General features: G+C 38.3%; 2 protein-coding genes across 4 annotated transcripts in view; one reads left to right on the plus strand and one right to left on the minus strand.

The window, feature by feature from the left end:
* The window catches only part of Thnsl1 (threonine synthase like 1), a 187,790-nt gene that overhangs the window by 35,051 nt on the left and 136,106 nt on the right, over positions 1-16,633 (plus strand). The window lies entirely within an intron of this gene.
* Positions 942-16,633, minus strand: part of Prtfdc1 (phosphoribosyl transferase domain containing 1) — an 87,428-nt gene continuing 71,736 nt past the window's right edge. For 2 of the 3 annotated variants that reach the window (XM_046442262.2, XM_046442263.2), the window contains exons 5-9: positions 8,821-8,838; positions 7,367-7,449; positions 6,845-6,891; positions 3,945-4,021; positions 942-2,324 (exon numbers count right to left, since the gene is read on the minus strand). In XM_046442262.2, coding sequence (XP_046298218.1) covers positions 2,277-2,324; positions 3,945-4,021; positions 6,845-6,891; positions 7,367-7,449; positions 8,821-8,838 — 273 coding nt within the window. In that variant the 3' untranslated portion in view covers positions 942-2,276. The remainder of the gene's footprint in view (positions 2,325-3,944; positions 4,022-6,844; positions 6,892-7,366; positions 7,450-8,820; positions 8,839-16,633) is intronic. The other variant, XM_046442264.2, reaches the window with a different exon arrangement.

Genomic DNA, 16,633 nt, shown 5'->3' on the forward strand with positions numbered 1-16,633 from the left:
TCCTAATTTTAGTAATTTGTGTCTTGTAAAAAGGCAAAAATTACAACCAATTTTAGTTTAAAGATCTTAATTGGCTTTGTGATTCTAAAATCAATCAATATTTCATTCCATAAAACTGAATAAGTATCCTATGGGGCAAGCAGAGGAAAATGGTTTTATGGACAGAAAAAGGCTAAAGAAAACAGAAATAAAAAACAAAGGGCTAGTTAGTTATTTCAAAGCTAAATGCTTTGGAACACTAGATTAATAAGTGTACTCATATACATTGAATTCAATGTGTGTGTACATATATTTTTTTGATTTTTTTTTTTTTGGTACTGCAGATTGAACCCAGAGGTACTTTATCCCTAAGTTATATCCCCATCCCTTTTTATTTTTGAGAAAGGGACTACCTAAATTGCCAAGACTGGCCTTGAACTTGTGATCCTTCCTGTCTCAGCCTTCTCAAGTCACTGGAATTACAGGTGTGTGCCACCGTATCTGGTAAAATTCAAGATTTTTAAGAAAATATTTTTGTACTCTATAATGTATAGATGATTTGTATTTAAGATCATATGCGTGTCTGGATTTTTCTAGGTCTTCCAATAAAATGTGGCATGGTCTAAAATTATGTTTAGAATATTAATTCTGATATTTCAAGAAATTGGCTAGCTATACACAATTATTAATCTGTAACTTGGGTACCGATCCTTCTATGGAGCAAAACTAGAGAGGAATTCCCTTTGCTGATTCCCTCTCTTGAGATATCTGGGTGTGGTTTGTTTTCTTCTTGGACTGAAATGAAGATATGCAGAAAAATCCTTTACAACTAAAATTCCTTGTTCTTACAAATGAGCCCAGGGCAAGGGGAGGCTTATCAAATCTAGCCTGGCTCAATCATTTGCTTATATTAGTAGTGCATACATTGGATTTAAACCAGGTGAACAAAAATAGCCACAGGATAGTATCTGCAGTGGTGTATTGAAGCTACTGGCTCATACATATTTTAATAGCTAAAAGTACATAGAAAATATGAAGGTGGAAGAAAAAACAGTTAGCAGTTATAAAACATAACAAGTTTTCTTATTTGTTTTATTAGTTTAAAGGAAGCTGGAACCTAATAACAATACATCACATTTGGTTCAGAACCAAACAAAGGCTGCTTATTTATTTTTTGCATTTACTTCTTTTAGGAAGTAAGGAAAAACAGCTCTATTGGCATTCAAATTTATTTCGAATTAAAATTCCCATAAATTAGAAAATGTCTCAGACAGCAGTGATAATAATAATAATAAAGTGTTTATTTGGTTAAAAAAAAATCTTTTGTAGGTAAGCTTGTTTCCCGTAGCACCTCGGATTGTGCCATTGGTCTTATAAGGACACTTAAGGAAATAATTCAATCTCTGTGTTCATGTTTCAGACAATACTTAATAGTGTCTTGGCCTTTGATGCAAATAACAGGAAAAATTTATACTTGCTTAGTTTCATGCATTGAAAACACTCCCTACTCAATTCTGCCATTTGCTCAGGTCCCACGTGAATGAAAGGGTACAGGGTAGGAACCAGGGCCTTGCTGCCATTGTGTCTTTTCTAATTAAAATTCAGAGTATTAAACACAGTTGAGTACATCCATGCATACACGACACACTGTCATCACATACCGGAAGCTCCGATCAAGAGCACTAAGCAAAGGCTCATTTCATAACATCATTAAGATTCATCGTACCCTGCTTTTCTGAAAGGCTTTGTCACAGCAGATAATGATGTCCTGTCAGAGAGGCGCAAACAGGAATTTATACTAAGTTATCCTTTCCCTCCCTTTTTTAGCATGGGAATCTAGCTGCATTCCTAGTATGTCAGCTCAGGACTTACTTTAAAAGGTTTCCCAGTTAATAGCATAAAATATTACAAAATGAAGGTATTAAAAAAAGTTAGGTGAAAAATATATGAGTAACTAAGTGGGGGTATTCCTGGGAATGGTAGTCAAACATAATGATTATCAAAACAAAAGAAGGTGTAACTCAGGAGTGTGAAGGTGGAGAGAACTTATGAGTCATAAGGTGGAGTGTTGAATTTGGAACAAGTCAAATAAAAGCACTGCTTTCTTTTCCTTAAGAACCTTTAGTACTCTTTATATCTCAGAAAAGAAAGCTTTCACTTAAAACGTTTTTTTTTCTTTTACATCCTGTTGCGTGAAGTCGCCCCTGGGGAGACAGATTTTACAGGCTGGCTTCCTGAGTGTAGTATAGTAGTAAGAATGATGTTATCTGGGAAGTCGATGGTAAGAATTTGCTTCTTCAGACTCGATATTTTTCTTTACCGTGTTCATTGATCACGCAGATGTGCTGAAACAATAAGGGATTTACATGTATCAGTTTCTTAACAAAATACAAGGCACAGAAAATATGATGTAGCAATAATAGAATGCTACCTTGTATTGGTTTTTGCTCATTTAAACACGTATGTGTGTATTTGGATGTGCGAAAAATCTAAAGATACCCATTTAAATGCTTGGTAAAAGGTTTTTTTGTTGTTTTATTATTATTTGGTATTGGAGAGTGAACCTGAGATACTTTACCATTGAGCCACATCCCAGTCCATTTTATGTTTTATACAGAGAGAGGTTCTTTTTCTTTTTGGTTGTAGATGGACACAAAACCCTTATTTTACTTATTTAATTTTATGGTGCTGAGGATCAAACCCAGTGCCTCACATGTGCAAGGCAAGTGCTCTACCACTGAGCCTCAACCCCAGGTGCCAGAGACAGGCTCTTGCTAAATTATGAGGCTGGCTTCAAATGTGTGATCCTCCTCCTGCCTCAGTCTCCTGAGTTGCTGGGATTACAGGTGTGTGCTGCTCTGTCTGACTTCTTTGTTGTTTTAGTTCTTAACCCTATTTTGAATTTGGTTTCCCAGGTCCCCAAAACTAGAAACACTAAGAGTCCAGCATATTTATCCCTGGTGGAAACAGAAATCTTCTACTAGTAAAATTATAGCTACTTGGGTAACCAAAGAAATAACAGTGGAAATAAACTATGGATTTTTTTTTTCTTTTTTCTTTTGTGGTGCTGGGGATTGAACCCAGAACCTTGTGCATGTGAGGCAAGCACTCTACCAACTGAGCTATATCCCCAGCCCCATATCATGGATTCCTAATCAACCATTTTTGGGTAACAAGACATGTGTAAGGAATATTTTTATTGCAAATAACAGAAATGGAGTAGGGCTAATGTAGGCAAAAAAATGGGGGGACGGTTATTGGTAGGATGCCAATACAATCAAAGAAAGAGCTGAGCAATAAAACAGGTGAAAGGCAGGAACAAGGGTGTCGGAGACTGGCCCATGCTGCTTGTGGGTGCTCTCTGGGGCTGATATTATAGTGGCTTATGTCCAAAGACTCTAGGTCTCTGTGACTTTTGATTTAAGTTTCTAATTTCCAGGAGTAAGATGCTGATTGCTCCACTTTTGGTAAAATGTCTACTTCGACATCATTCAGGATTGATCAGGGTCACACAGCTCGGCCCACACTGGGGGTTGGTGTCTGTATGTTGAATCCCAAAAGGGGGAATGGTAACAAGCTGGATGCCACTGTAATTGGAACCTGTTAGACTTCAAGTACTGACATGAACCACTTTAGAGAATATTAGCTATCATTATGATTGATTGGACATGGTCAATAACTCTGAAGAAAAATCAATGTGGAGCCATAATTGTGCTTTTTGCTTCCTATTTCTTTAGTACAAAATAGAGATAATCATCATTTGCTTCCATCATCCTAATCCCAATCTTACAGGGTGGTGGTAGGAATTAATTGGGAGTACAGATGAAAATTGCCCAATATATCCAGACACAGAAGAGACCCACTGAATAATGGTTATTAGTATTACTATTTAAAAGATTTGTTAAATTGATGTCACTGTTAAATTCTTATGAAAAGGGGAATTAGGGTTAACATGCAAGACTTACATTCAGATCTCTGAAGTATTCATTGTAATCTAAGGCATATCCCACCACAAATAAGTTTGGAATCTCAAATCCAGCATCTTAGCAGAAAGAAAGAGAGAGAGAGAGAAAAAAAAAAGCATAATTCAGAGTACGTTAAGTCTAATGTCACCATATGCTGTTTTTGGCACTTAAAACAGTGAAGACTTTGCATTTGGATGGAAATAAGAAAGACTCATGGTGAGCAATGCACACGACAAGCCCAATAGGGACCTTGACCGGAATGACTACTTGCAGAAACAAGGCAAATAAGCAAACATACATGACTGGACTCCCAGTGCACAGAGTTGAGGAAGGGCTCAAGAGGCTCAGAAGATAAGGAGTGTGTGTGAGTTAGTCATGAGGCCCTATTGTTCACGTGCAGGCAGTATGTAATGACATAATACCAAAGGAAATTCTCTGAAAAGCATTAAGGGCAGTTCAAACAGAAAGTATCATAGCATTACAAACATGAACAGGTACGCAGATCTCAGCAACTGAGAAGCAATATTCCTACAGAATCAGTGTCCTGGGCTGGGGAGTAAAACCTGGGGGACAAGATGAAAAGAAATGGGATCGTTCAGCTTGAGGAAGAGAATGCTCAGGTTTATTTTAATGCTGGTCTTTGAGTCCACAATGCAGAGGTTACTAATTAGCTCTTTATCTCTAATGAGGGTGGAATAAGAGGAAATGGATTTAAATGCAGCACAAGGTACCTACGGTGAGTAAAAGAAGACTTTACTGAAAGGAAGGTGATATTTTTTTAATTGAAGGGGTCCCTTAAGAAACAGACAAGAGCTCTCCTTCTTCAGAGGTCCACACCTGAGAGAATAAATGTGCCTAGGTCTAATGATTTTTCAAACTTTTTCAGTGTTTTAGAATCTTATAAGTTTGATGATTACAGTGTAACAGAGGAGAAATGTGCTTGCGTACTTTTATGAAACTGTCCTTTGGTACTGCTGATGGGCTTACAGCACAGAGTTATCTTCCTGCTGATTATGCCCCACCATTTCCATCTCTATGACCAAAGACACTCTCATGTGCAGACCCCAACTGGCTCCTATTTACAGAATGTGCCAGAGGTGGGTTTTCTAGGGGAATGAATTGTGAGACCACTGTCAGGGACCCTGTCTAATTCCTCCAAATTGCAGAGTTTCTTAAGAAGAATAAAGAGGAGAAAAATAAAGAGCAGAAGAAAAGATGTCAGAGGTTACATTGCGCAAGTAAGAAAGAGTCCACGAGAAAGGAACAAAAAGTGCAAAGCCTCAGCAATCCAGAAAGAAAGAAGAAACAGAGATTCTGAGCTGACTGAAAAAATGTGAGCAGATCCCAGGAAACCCTGTGGGTAACAATAACAATGACTTCACAGGGAGCAATGCAGCCCCTACAATAGGCGTGGCCGCTCAGACTGGGAAAATCAGAGCACAAAGCCAGTTTAGATGGCTGAACCCTAACATGTCATGGAACAAAAGGAAGAGGATGGATAGGAGGACAGTCAGGAATCAAAGTGCCCCATCACTCAATGGCAAAGGAGTGCAGCTCCTACACTTAAATCTGCAATTGCCATTACGGAAAACAGATTGTCTGGGTTCAATCTTGGCCCTACAGTGTGGCTATGGCCTTGTCGAGCTATTTAACATCACTGTGTTCCATTTTGTCACCTGTTAAATGGGTATAACAATAGCAGCTGCCTTTAGAGGGCTGTTGTAAGAATGACACAAATTATCTGTGTAGCTCCCTGAACAGTATCTGGCACACCACCACCTTTTTCAAGTATTAGGTGTCATTACTTTATGTATGTTGTTGTTATAAGTGACACAGACAATAAATTTGGAATTAATTGAGTATGTCTGAAATGAATGTTTTTCAACTTCATTTCAAATCTTACCTAAATCTTATATGATTTCCTTATAAAATTTCTGTTTGGTAACTTAGGACATACAGATTAGATTTCTGAAGCCAGGAACCAATAGGAACATGTGATTGAATCTGTCTGTGCAGAACTGACAAGGTCTAGAGTCAGTACATCTAGCAGAGGAATGAGACTTGTTTTTAGAATAAAGAATCACTGGTACATGACCCATCCATACGGTGCCTGTCTCTAATGTTTGTTCAGCTTGCTGATGAGAATTGTAGCCAAATTATCCAGGGACTTCAGAACAAATGTAAGTTATAAAAATCAAGCTGAATTCTTCCTTATGCAAGTGAAAAAAAAAGTTGCCTCTAGTGTTAGAATAATAAATAATCTGGCTGCTTGTTTATGGTCCTAACATGTGGGGAGGGGAAAGTGGCCTCGATGAGGAAAGCCCTGTAGAATACACGTCTGAAAGGATGAAGATGTTACCTAGAGGTTATCTGCTCTGCTTTTTCTCTTTGGTGGTGGGGAGAGGTCGTACATTCCGCCTTCTGTGTGCTAAAATTCAGACTAGCTGAAGGTCACCATTGTGCATTGTCTGTTAATAGTTTCTGAAGGTGGTATGAGGATCCTTCTAAACTCTTTCCGTGCCTCTGTGACTGATAGGTATAGCAGCCAGTGTCTGAAATAGCCCAGCTCCATAACTGTTCCTCTCCCCTGAAACTGATCAGCTGAGTTCTTTGAAGTTAAGGCGCTGCATAAACCCAAAACAACAATATCCAATGCCCTGAAATTCCTGTGAAAGATGCAAATGAAATTTAATACCTTCCATTTGAAAGGGTCCTAATCTCTGTAAGGTAGAGAAGACAAGAAATTTGTGGGATTATCAGTCCTACAATATCTTCCACTTTAGACTGCCAGAAAATGGGAAATCAATAACTATTAAGCACAAAACAAAGCACTTCCACCAAAACAAAACAAAACAAAACAAAAATATACCAAAAAATCCCCCAAACCAAAAACCACTTACAGTCAGGTCTAAAGCCATCACTTCTAGGTGTTCTCTTTACCAACAAACTGTCATTAAAACAAAACAAAACAAAAAATTGCTTCAGTGATTTCAACAGTGAATTGCAGATAGAATTAAACATCATTGAAGTATGTATTTTTTCCCTTGAGCCTGTGAAGCATCATCACAACCCTTTTATTTATTCCTGCCCTTGCTGCTGTGGCACTACATCAATGGTTCAGGATAAAAGGAAGAGAGCCCAGCAATTGCATGGGGGCTTATCCAGCCGCTCCTGGAAATGGCTTATGGAGGCACAGTCAAGAGGGGCTCAGAAACACAGCAAAGCACATCATTTCCTCTTTCCTCTCTCAGGGTAGCAATCAAATGGGCTATTTTTCAGTATGATCAAATCATAACGCTCTGGGATGAAGGGCCAGTGATTAGGACTAGAAACACTTTTGGGGAATAGCCATCCTGTGTGAGGATCCCTCCTGGGCTTGTTTGGAAGAAGAGAAATCAGCATGCTGTGAATGTCTTACTCACCTGGCTACCTTAATCATGTTGGGCTTGTATTTCTTTATGCTGGTGAGCAGGGCTTTCATGGTCCTCCCAGTTCCAACAACATCCTTAGCAAAAGGACAGACAAGTTTGGTAAAGTGCATTTGAGCAGCATAATAGCTTTCTCACCTGGAGAGATTTTTCCTTGTTAACAGTGCATCATAAGGACAAATACTATCTGACTGGAATCAAGGAAGCAGAGTTGGTTCTGTTTTCTTAGTTACTTCTTTCTGGAAGCTGAGTTTTGGGGCACATACTGGTGAATACTTCCTTGCATCCTTGAACTGTGTTGAAGGGCTAAATTTGGCCTTTTGAGACCATGTGCAGCTTCTCCTCATTGAGTACACTGGGACTCATGCATGCACATTCAAGGACTAAATTTGGCCCTGAGGTTATGTAACACAATACATGACACATGAATTTTCATGGATATGGGATGTACATCTGAATACACTGAATGGATAAGCCACCCCCTCCTTGTCTTCCCGACTCACTAGGGGATTCTCTGGCTGGGAAGTGAGATGTGTCTGGGTAGCAGCTGGTGACAGCCTGTGAGTTTTGAGGGTCTGAGGTTGCAGTGAGCCCAGGCTCATCTCTGCTGATGAGCTGCTGCTGCACAATTAGAGTAGAATGGGCTGCAGCAATTTATTGTCCTTGGGACAGAAATCAGCTGTCAGGAGCTGATTATCTATATAACAGGTCTGAATTTAGCCAGGGGTGGGCAATGCGTTTGGCTGGAGGGTCCACTCCATGGGTTGTGTGGAGCCAGAACTGCGGATCCAGAAGGCACAGGCAGGCAATTGTGGAACAAAAGCCCAAGAACAGCTCCCCTGAATTTTTGCCAACTGATAAGGCAGGCGTGCTCCTGAAGGAAACATGGCCATTTGCTGTATTAGTCCACTGCTACCAGAGACTCACTTTTTTTTTCCCCTTTTATTTTTAACAGAAAAAGACTAATTTAAAAGGTCATAGTTTTCCCTTCGATTACCATTTTTAATTGGTTTTATTTACGATTTTGAGGCTCCAAGTACTTGAAAATTGATGGGAATCATTAGAGGACATAAGCCAGAATCCTGAATTAAGGGTAAAGAGAGTTCTAACCTTAATTTTACTGTTAAATAAATTTGATTCTGAGTGCTAATTTACTCTTCTCTACAACTGTCTGATTCACAAATAGGTATAAGAACCAATTTAGTCATGCATGAAATTGGATATAAAACAGGATAAAGTACCACACAGCTATTATTGCAGAGCTTTGATTCTAGAAATTATTTGAAGCTAGTGATCACAGTTGGCTCCGATTTGATAAATTTGGAGAACCACCGCACACAGTGAGGACTCCATAAATCCTTGGCCAATTTGATAACAAGTCGTACATTTTAAAACTCACCCTTGGATCCATGCAACTCCCAAACACGGAAAAAGAAAAGGCAGCTTACCTCAACAATGAGGACATTCTGAAATAAACAAAATCCATATTTTAGAATATGATGACAACCTGGCTCATGAGATAAACACAAGCTTGGTTTAGCGAGAATCTCAGCTTGCTTAGTTGGTTCTCCCCCCACTATCGAATTTAAAAGATTGGAGGTAAGGTAGGTACTTCAGAATTAGTTTAACAATCCCTCTTGAATTACTTGGGGTTACAATTTTTGTATGTATATTCAGGTTAGGAGCAGGATCATCTTAGACCCTAATATCTGTCTGAAGAGCCATCTATAAAGTGATCCCACTTCAAAAATTCTGCTACATGTCTCCACTCAGCATTTCTTTGGTCTGCAAAGCTTACTAAGGTTTCTCTGGAAAATAAGTCAACATAAACTGAATCACTGATGGAAACAGTGGCTGGTAGATGGATCCCATATTGGCTGTGACAACCCTGTTTTAGAATATGATGCCACCCAAATCCCCAGGGACTTAGTATTTACCCTGGGATTTTTAACCCTGATGAAAGGGGTGGCTAGAGGAAGCTGTTAGGGCTGTGGTACAGATTCTTAGTGAGATGATTAGAGCCTTTGCTACACGCTTATAAGGCAGTCCTCTACCTCTCCCCCAGAGAATACTGATTATGTTTCTTTTTAATTTCTTGTTTGATATCTGTCTTCCCCACTAGACTCCACATGGTAGGGATCATGTTTGTCCTGGGTACGATTGTATTACCAGACTTTGCCATAATGCCAGCATATAGATATTCAATCATCATTGTTGAATGAAATAATAATAACTGATTACAGCTTATTAATGAGTTAAAATCAACCAATTAATTGAATTAGTAGTAACATGTTAATGTTGTCCCAACAAATTAAAATATGACTATTAATACGCTATTCCAATTAACTGTGTTGAGAATATTCTCTCAAAGTAACAGGATTTTTTTCTTTCTTTAGGTTACCTTTCATTTATTTGATTTATGTAATATTTTAGAAACTGGATCAAATTTTACACAGTAGATACCTTTGTTCTTTCTATTGCAAAAGATTTAATTAATAAAAATGTTAACCACCCACCCAACAACTCTGCTAAATCTGTACCACGTGTCAAACATATTCTTCCATAGAAATATCCTTCTGAAAGTGTTTTTCTGTCAGCCATGATATTTGTATTAATTAAATCTATTAACATTTAAATTATCATTAAGATGCAAGATTATATTGTCTATTTTGAAGTGGTTCAAGCCTTCATATTCCCTACTCCAAGAGTCATATGGATAGAGGAGTCCCTTGGCATTTTGAACATGATTTGCTATGAACTTAAAACCATTACTCCACAGTAGTTAGTTGGAATGAGTATTTTTCATCTGAGGCTTATTAACCAAGTCTACTAACCAACCAGGAAGAATGTTTGGCTAATTTCCTGGTTCACAATCTTTTTCTTTTCATTTTATGAAGAAAAATCTTTCTAAAATATGTTAGCGTGCATTCTTGTCTAATTGAGTAGAGTGTATTAAAAATAATTGGATCTGATTTTTTTTTTCTTACAGTACAGAATATTGCAAAACAGAAGAGTCATCTTTGAAAAGATTAGCCACAATTTTTAGGAAATAGCGGTGGTTGGAAGTGGGACTTGGATGTGTACCAATCCTGAGATATTTTGTCAAAATTACTCAAACACATTTTGAGATTATGTGGTGGAGCATGCCTCTCAGCTACTCGGAAGGCTGATGCAGGAATATCCCCAGTACAAGTCCAGCCTGAGCAACTTAGTGAGACCTGGTCTTAAAATAAAATTAAAAAAAAAGATCTGGGGATGTAGCTTAGAGACAGATCTCTGGCCTAGCACAGGCAAGGCCCTATCCCCTGAAGGTGGGGGATTGAAAGGTTTTAAAGAAAAACACCCCCCTCCCATATCACCTCTCCTCACACCCAATTTTGCTTCCAATAGGCAGTCACTTTTATCTCTTTTAGCTGTTTTTCTGGCTGCTACTTTAGCATTTCTAACACCCATACACCCATACATTATAAATATATAAGTATATATTATACGAAATATATATATTTGCAGTATTGTGGATTGAACCCAGGGCCTCAAGCATTCTAGGCAAGCAAGCTCTCTACCACTTCGAGCTATGCCCTCAGCCCAATATATTTAAAAATATGTTTTGTTTGGGCATAGTGGCACATCCTGTAATCTCAGCTACTTGGGAGGCTGAGACAAAAATACAATTTTTGATGTATTTTAACTGTTCAATGAATGAAAAATGTTTAGGTATTATTTTAAAATTAAAGTTATGACATTTTCTATTATGCATATCTATATCTACAGTATTATTAATCTAACAAAAATAATTCTTTGATATCTTTTAAAGCCAATTACATTACAAGTTTGAGGCTAACCTCAGCAACTTGGCAAAACCCTGTCTTGAAATAAAAAATAAACAAGGCTGGGGATGTAGCTCAGTGATAGAGTGCCCCAGCTTCAATCCCTCGTACCCATCCCACAAAAGTTTTGTGTGTGTGTGCGCATGTGTGTATAAATGTATAATTTTTTAAATTCTTAGGTTGCTGTTCTTAAAAAAGGGTTTAAGTATAAATAAATATTCATTTTTAAATTATAGAAAGTGATATAATATATAGAATATATGTATTTATATATTATATTTATACCCTTATAAAAAACAATTTATACTTTCTAGAATACAAATAAAATTGCATAAATTTTGAAAACAGAAAATATACAGATTTTCTAATTTTTATGTATGTATTTGTGATGTTGGGACTAGAGCTCAGGGTCTCATGCAAGCTAGACAAGCACTCTACCATTCAGCTATCCCCTAGCCCTAAGATTTTCCAAATTTTTGATGTATATTTAACTGTTTAATGAATGAAAAATGTTTAGGTATTATTTTAAAATTAATTAAAGTTATGACATTTTCTATTATGCATGTCTATATCTACAGTATTATTAATCTAACAAAAATAATTCTTTGATATCATATAAAGCCAATTATATATTCAAATTTTCTACTTGTTCTTAAAATGGCCTTTGTGACTAATTTGTTCAATCTAAGACCATGCATCAAATCTTGCTATGGTTTCAATGTGTCCCCTCAGTGCTTGTGCAGGAAACAATCTCCAGTGCAAGGATGTTAGAAGTTAGGGCCTAATAAAAGGTGATTAGGTCATGAGTGCTCTGCCCTCAAGAATGGATTTTTGTCATTTTTGCAGGAGGGGGTTAAGTGTTCTGAGACTGGGTTATTATGAAAGCAAGTTTTCAAAATTTATGCATTTTTTTATGTATTCTAGAAAGTTTAAATTGTTTTTTTTTATAATTGTACATATATTTTATATATTATATCACTTTCTAAAGCCCCTTTTTCTTTTTTACTCTTGCCCTTCTGCTTTCCCCCATGGGATGATGTCACATGAAGGTCCAAGAGTAGAGAAGATTTAACTATTCTAACTTACAAAAAATTTTCACCAGTGTCTAAAGGACCTAATGTCTTTACATTTTAATGTACCAAGAAGAGATCCAAGAGCCCAGGGACCAATACATGGAGACTGGCATATGGTAGTTGCTCAAGAACTGCCTGTGAAATCAATTAACAATTTTGCTCACATTTCTTTTACTTTGTCTAGTTCATTCTACTTTTGTCAGATTGCTTCCATATTTCCTTAATGGATCTCAAATTCTACCTTAATCAAACTATAGTTAATGTCTACAGCTTTTAATTTTGGACTAAGCAGTTTTTTAAAATACCCATTTTTTGAGTGGGCAACCTCGGGAATTTTTTTCTGAACACATTGTGCTTTGGAAACACTTCCAATCTGATAACTCTGATCACTGAATCTGAGATGTTTGCCAGTTACTGTCTTAGTCATCTCATCACACCTAGCTCATTTCCTCCCAGAAAGCCAGTAAAATCTTCAGCCTGGGGGCTGTAGGCAAAATCCTGTGGGGACTCTCTAGAGTGTGTTCTTTCTTTGCTATTACATGAGTCTGATCAAGGCTAGTCACATTGAGTTCCCTAGAGAATAAGAACGCAAGAGGAGAGAATTAGAAAAATCTAAATGATTTTCTTAAACAAGTAATTCCTATTTTTAATTTTTTAAAACAAAAAGATTAGTAAACCACACTGTCTAATCTATAGCAATGCAGTTTTGCGGATGTGGTCATTCTTTTCAGAAGGCCATGGAGTCTTGAAGGTGAGCTGTACAGGCGATGCTGAGCATGAGTAGGAGAGTAACTATAAACCCCACGGAGATAGGAATGTAGTCCAGCATTTCATTTTATGTGATAATTCACAAAATCGCCAGAACCATCAGTCAGTGGGCATTTCCATTATTGTTCTCAGCCTAGTCAGATCCAATAAAAAGGAATGATTTAAACAGTTCAGGCAGCCAAGGGGGAGATTTTGGCAAGTTCCGATGCTTCATTCTGGCACTTGATGAGAAACTCCTTTGGGGGTGGTGTGTGTGTGGGGGGAGCATGTCTCCTGAAATCTTGCACTCAACCTGCACATCTATGTCTCCTCGTTGCCAGACAGGGGTCTGTTTCCATGCATTTGGTTTTATTCCACCCTTTCAGAGATTTCTCTTGAACATGAATAAAACCTTGCTTTAATGGATACACACATTTTATGAAGTGCCAGGATTAAATCAACTTTGAAAAAAAAAAAAAATCAGCCAGAGAGCACGGTGGTGCAGACAGCTCAAAACACACCAAGTAAAATGCTTTTAACATTGTGAGCTGAAGAGGCCATTTAACTGAATTGTTAAGGCTCCCTCTATTCAACAGCAATGACCTATTTAGAACCATGACTCAGCCAGCTTCTCTTGAAAGCAAAAGGAGAAAAGAAGAAAAGAAGAGGGAGAGAGAGAAAAGTACTCGGGGGCTGTCTAGAGACTCCTTTATCTAAATATTTTAACTCCTTTATCTTTAGAGAGTTCCAGAATTGACATAGTAAAGTTATGGGGCTGGTGATTCAGCTAACTGTGAGCATGGCAAAATGATGCAGGTGAGTTGTTTCCCCACATTCTACAAAGTTCTTTCAGAAACAAATTTCATGTAAAAAAAAAAAATCCTTTCTATCTCACTTTGTTTTTGGTGCTCCTCCTCCTCCTCTTTCACCCCAGTGCTCATCTAATGCACCTGCTCAGGCCACCAGGACCAGCACCGCCAGAGGACAGCTTCCTCTCCCTTCTCGACTTTCATTCTTCCCTTCTGTCGCGTGGCTTCTCAAACACAGCTCCAAGATGTCACCTCGGCTCAAGTGCTTTGTGACGTCTCTTTGCTTTTCTAAGCAAACTCAACGTATCTACACACCAAATCCAACATACATTTTCAATCGTTTTCTTATCATTTCCTTGTTTCTAATTTCCTGCAGTCACGCCAGTCCTCTCCTGTCTAGCTCTCCATCTTTCCCCATTCCACTCCACTTTTCCTCCCACTTCTGCGTTCTTTCCAGACCTTCTGGTCCCAAGTAAAAAATACACTCTCCTCTAAGACTATTGAAATCCCAAGGAATTCTTCCTTCTTTGGATTTCTTTAAAACCAAGGAAAGAATATTGGAACTTTTCTCTGGGTGCTGAAAATTAAATGAGAGAAGATGTGTACAAGTTGCTGGCAGCGTCATAACAATCATAAAGGTAACTTCAATGTAAGTTTGTTGACTGAAAAATCGTATGAGGACCACATGAGAAGGGGGAGGCGAGATGATGGCCTATAACAACCCTTCCATCCTGTGCAGATATTTATGGAAGTTTCAGACTTTCCTTTAAAACAAAGACCTAATAACTGTTGAGCACCTTTTCCTTTGGATATTTTTTTGTAGCAAGTATGTATTCTTCATGATAGGAAGATTCTATTCTTCTATTCTAGAAGGCCTCCTCAAGTTCTTTTTAAAAATTTTCTCCAACTCTAAATGGACAACTTTTCAGGAGCTGGCTGAAGAATGGCTGAACGGGCGGGTCACATGAATGCCTTTATCTGTTCAAGTGAAAGGCCTGACTTCTACCTTCCCTTAACTTTCACTACCCTCCAAACCATTCTCCAGGAAGCAGCCACAGAGATCTTTTAAAAATACAAACTGGATTCCATCACTTACCAAAAGTAAACTTGCCAATTTGGCTAAAATTTATAATTTGCTCCTGCCACGTCCTTTTCCCTGAAATTAATTGAAAACGTCTTCTCAATTTTTGTGTGAGAGGATCATTCATTCATTATTCACCAAATATTTATTCCAAACTGTTCTGGACTTGGCCCTGCGAGATGCTGGAGAGAAGATGGTGACTACGATAGACAAGGTGCCTGTCCACTTCACGGTGACTTTCCAATGGGGAGAGAGGAAAATAAAAGCCCCAAGCAAATACTACAGATTGTGGAAATATAAGGTAGAAAGTCATAAGTGGGTGGGAGGAGAGGATAATGAAGACAGATAATTTATAGGGAGGACATCAAACGTACATCAAAGAGAGTCCATAAGTCACAGGACTGGGGTAACAGAAAACTTTATCAAAGCGGACAAGCATCAGGAAAACTGAGAATTGGTATGTCAAAATTGGTATGTCTTTTAGCCATAGTTAATTATAAGCCCTTAATGGAATTACTGTTTCAAAACCATGTCACAACTGTTTCTTGTGACCAGGTCATCGTGACCCTCACAAAGAAAATTTGCTAAGGGCTATACCAAGGGTAATAAGCCTTCACATGGTTAAGGCAAGAACAAAGGAACCCAAATCCCGTAGAAAGCCCAGATTCTGTAAGAGCTATACTGTTCTCTACAGAGATGGTCTGCTCAGGGCCTCTCCTGAGCATCCTTATCCTCATTCTTACTAAATAAACTCTGTCCTGTTACTCTGAGTGACTCAAGTCTTTCCATTGGGATCACAAGAAATGGTCACTGTGGATCTCTGTGGTCACTTTGGTTCTGGAGACCTCCCCTGTAACAGAAATGGTTGTATGAAAACAGTGTCCACCTAGAGAGATTAACCAGGGCTGGGAAGAGTATAGAGGGTGAGATTCTGGACTCATTTTAAACAACAAATTAGGGAAGGCCTCCAGTATTGAAGAAGATATTTAGGCTGAGATCTGAAAGGCAGGAAGAAAACAGAGACCAGAGAGAAGCCACAGATTGTCCAACGTCTTGGCAGGAAGGAGTTTAGTCAGTGCTGCGAGGAGGGGTTCAGTGATGCACAAAGATGTGCTGTGGAGAGTCAGGGCCAGATCACACAGGCTACGGTAAGGAATTTGGATCATATTTGCAGAAGCACTGGGAATAGGGTTGCCAAGTAAAAACAGAGAATACCCAGCTACCTCTGAATTTTAGGTAAACAATAACAAATTTTTTTAGTATAAGTATGTACCAGATATTGCATGGGACATACTTAAGCTAAATATGCATGGGGTATCTTTTACTAAACCTTTGTTCATTATTTAAAATTCAGATTTAACTAGGCATCTTTTGTTTTGTTTTCACTGAGTCTGACAACCCTAATTAAGAGGCCACTGAATGGTTTTCAGTTGGCAAGTGATGGAATCAATTTGCATTTTGAAAAGATCCCTTTGGATGCTTCTGGGAGAATAGTCTGGAGGGTAGTGAAAGTTAAGTGAAGGTAGAAGTTCAGGGACCCTAGTTGCCGTAGAGCATCTGAGAAGAAGGAGAGAGGCGGCCTCACCGTGGAACATCAGTGCCTCTCAAACCTTGATGTAGAAAGGAATCATCTGGGGATCTGGTTCAAATGAAAACTTTAATTCAGCAGATCTGGAGTGGGATCTGAGATTCTGCATTTCTAATAAGTTCTGACATGGCTCTAA

The sequence above is a fragment of the Marmota monax genome, unplaced genomic scaffold (assembly GCF_021218885.2).
Source record: "Marmota monax isolate L192 unplaced genomic scaffold, Marmota_monax_Labrador192_F-V1.1 WCK01_AAM20220418_F8-fsc00072, whole genome shotgun sequence".
Classification (NCBI taxonomy): Eukaryota; Metazoa; Chordata; class Mammalia; order Rodentia; family Sciuridae; genus Marmota; species Marmota monax.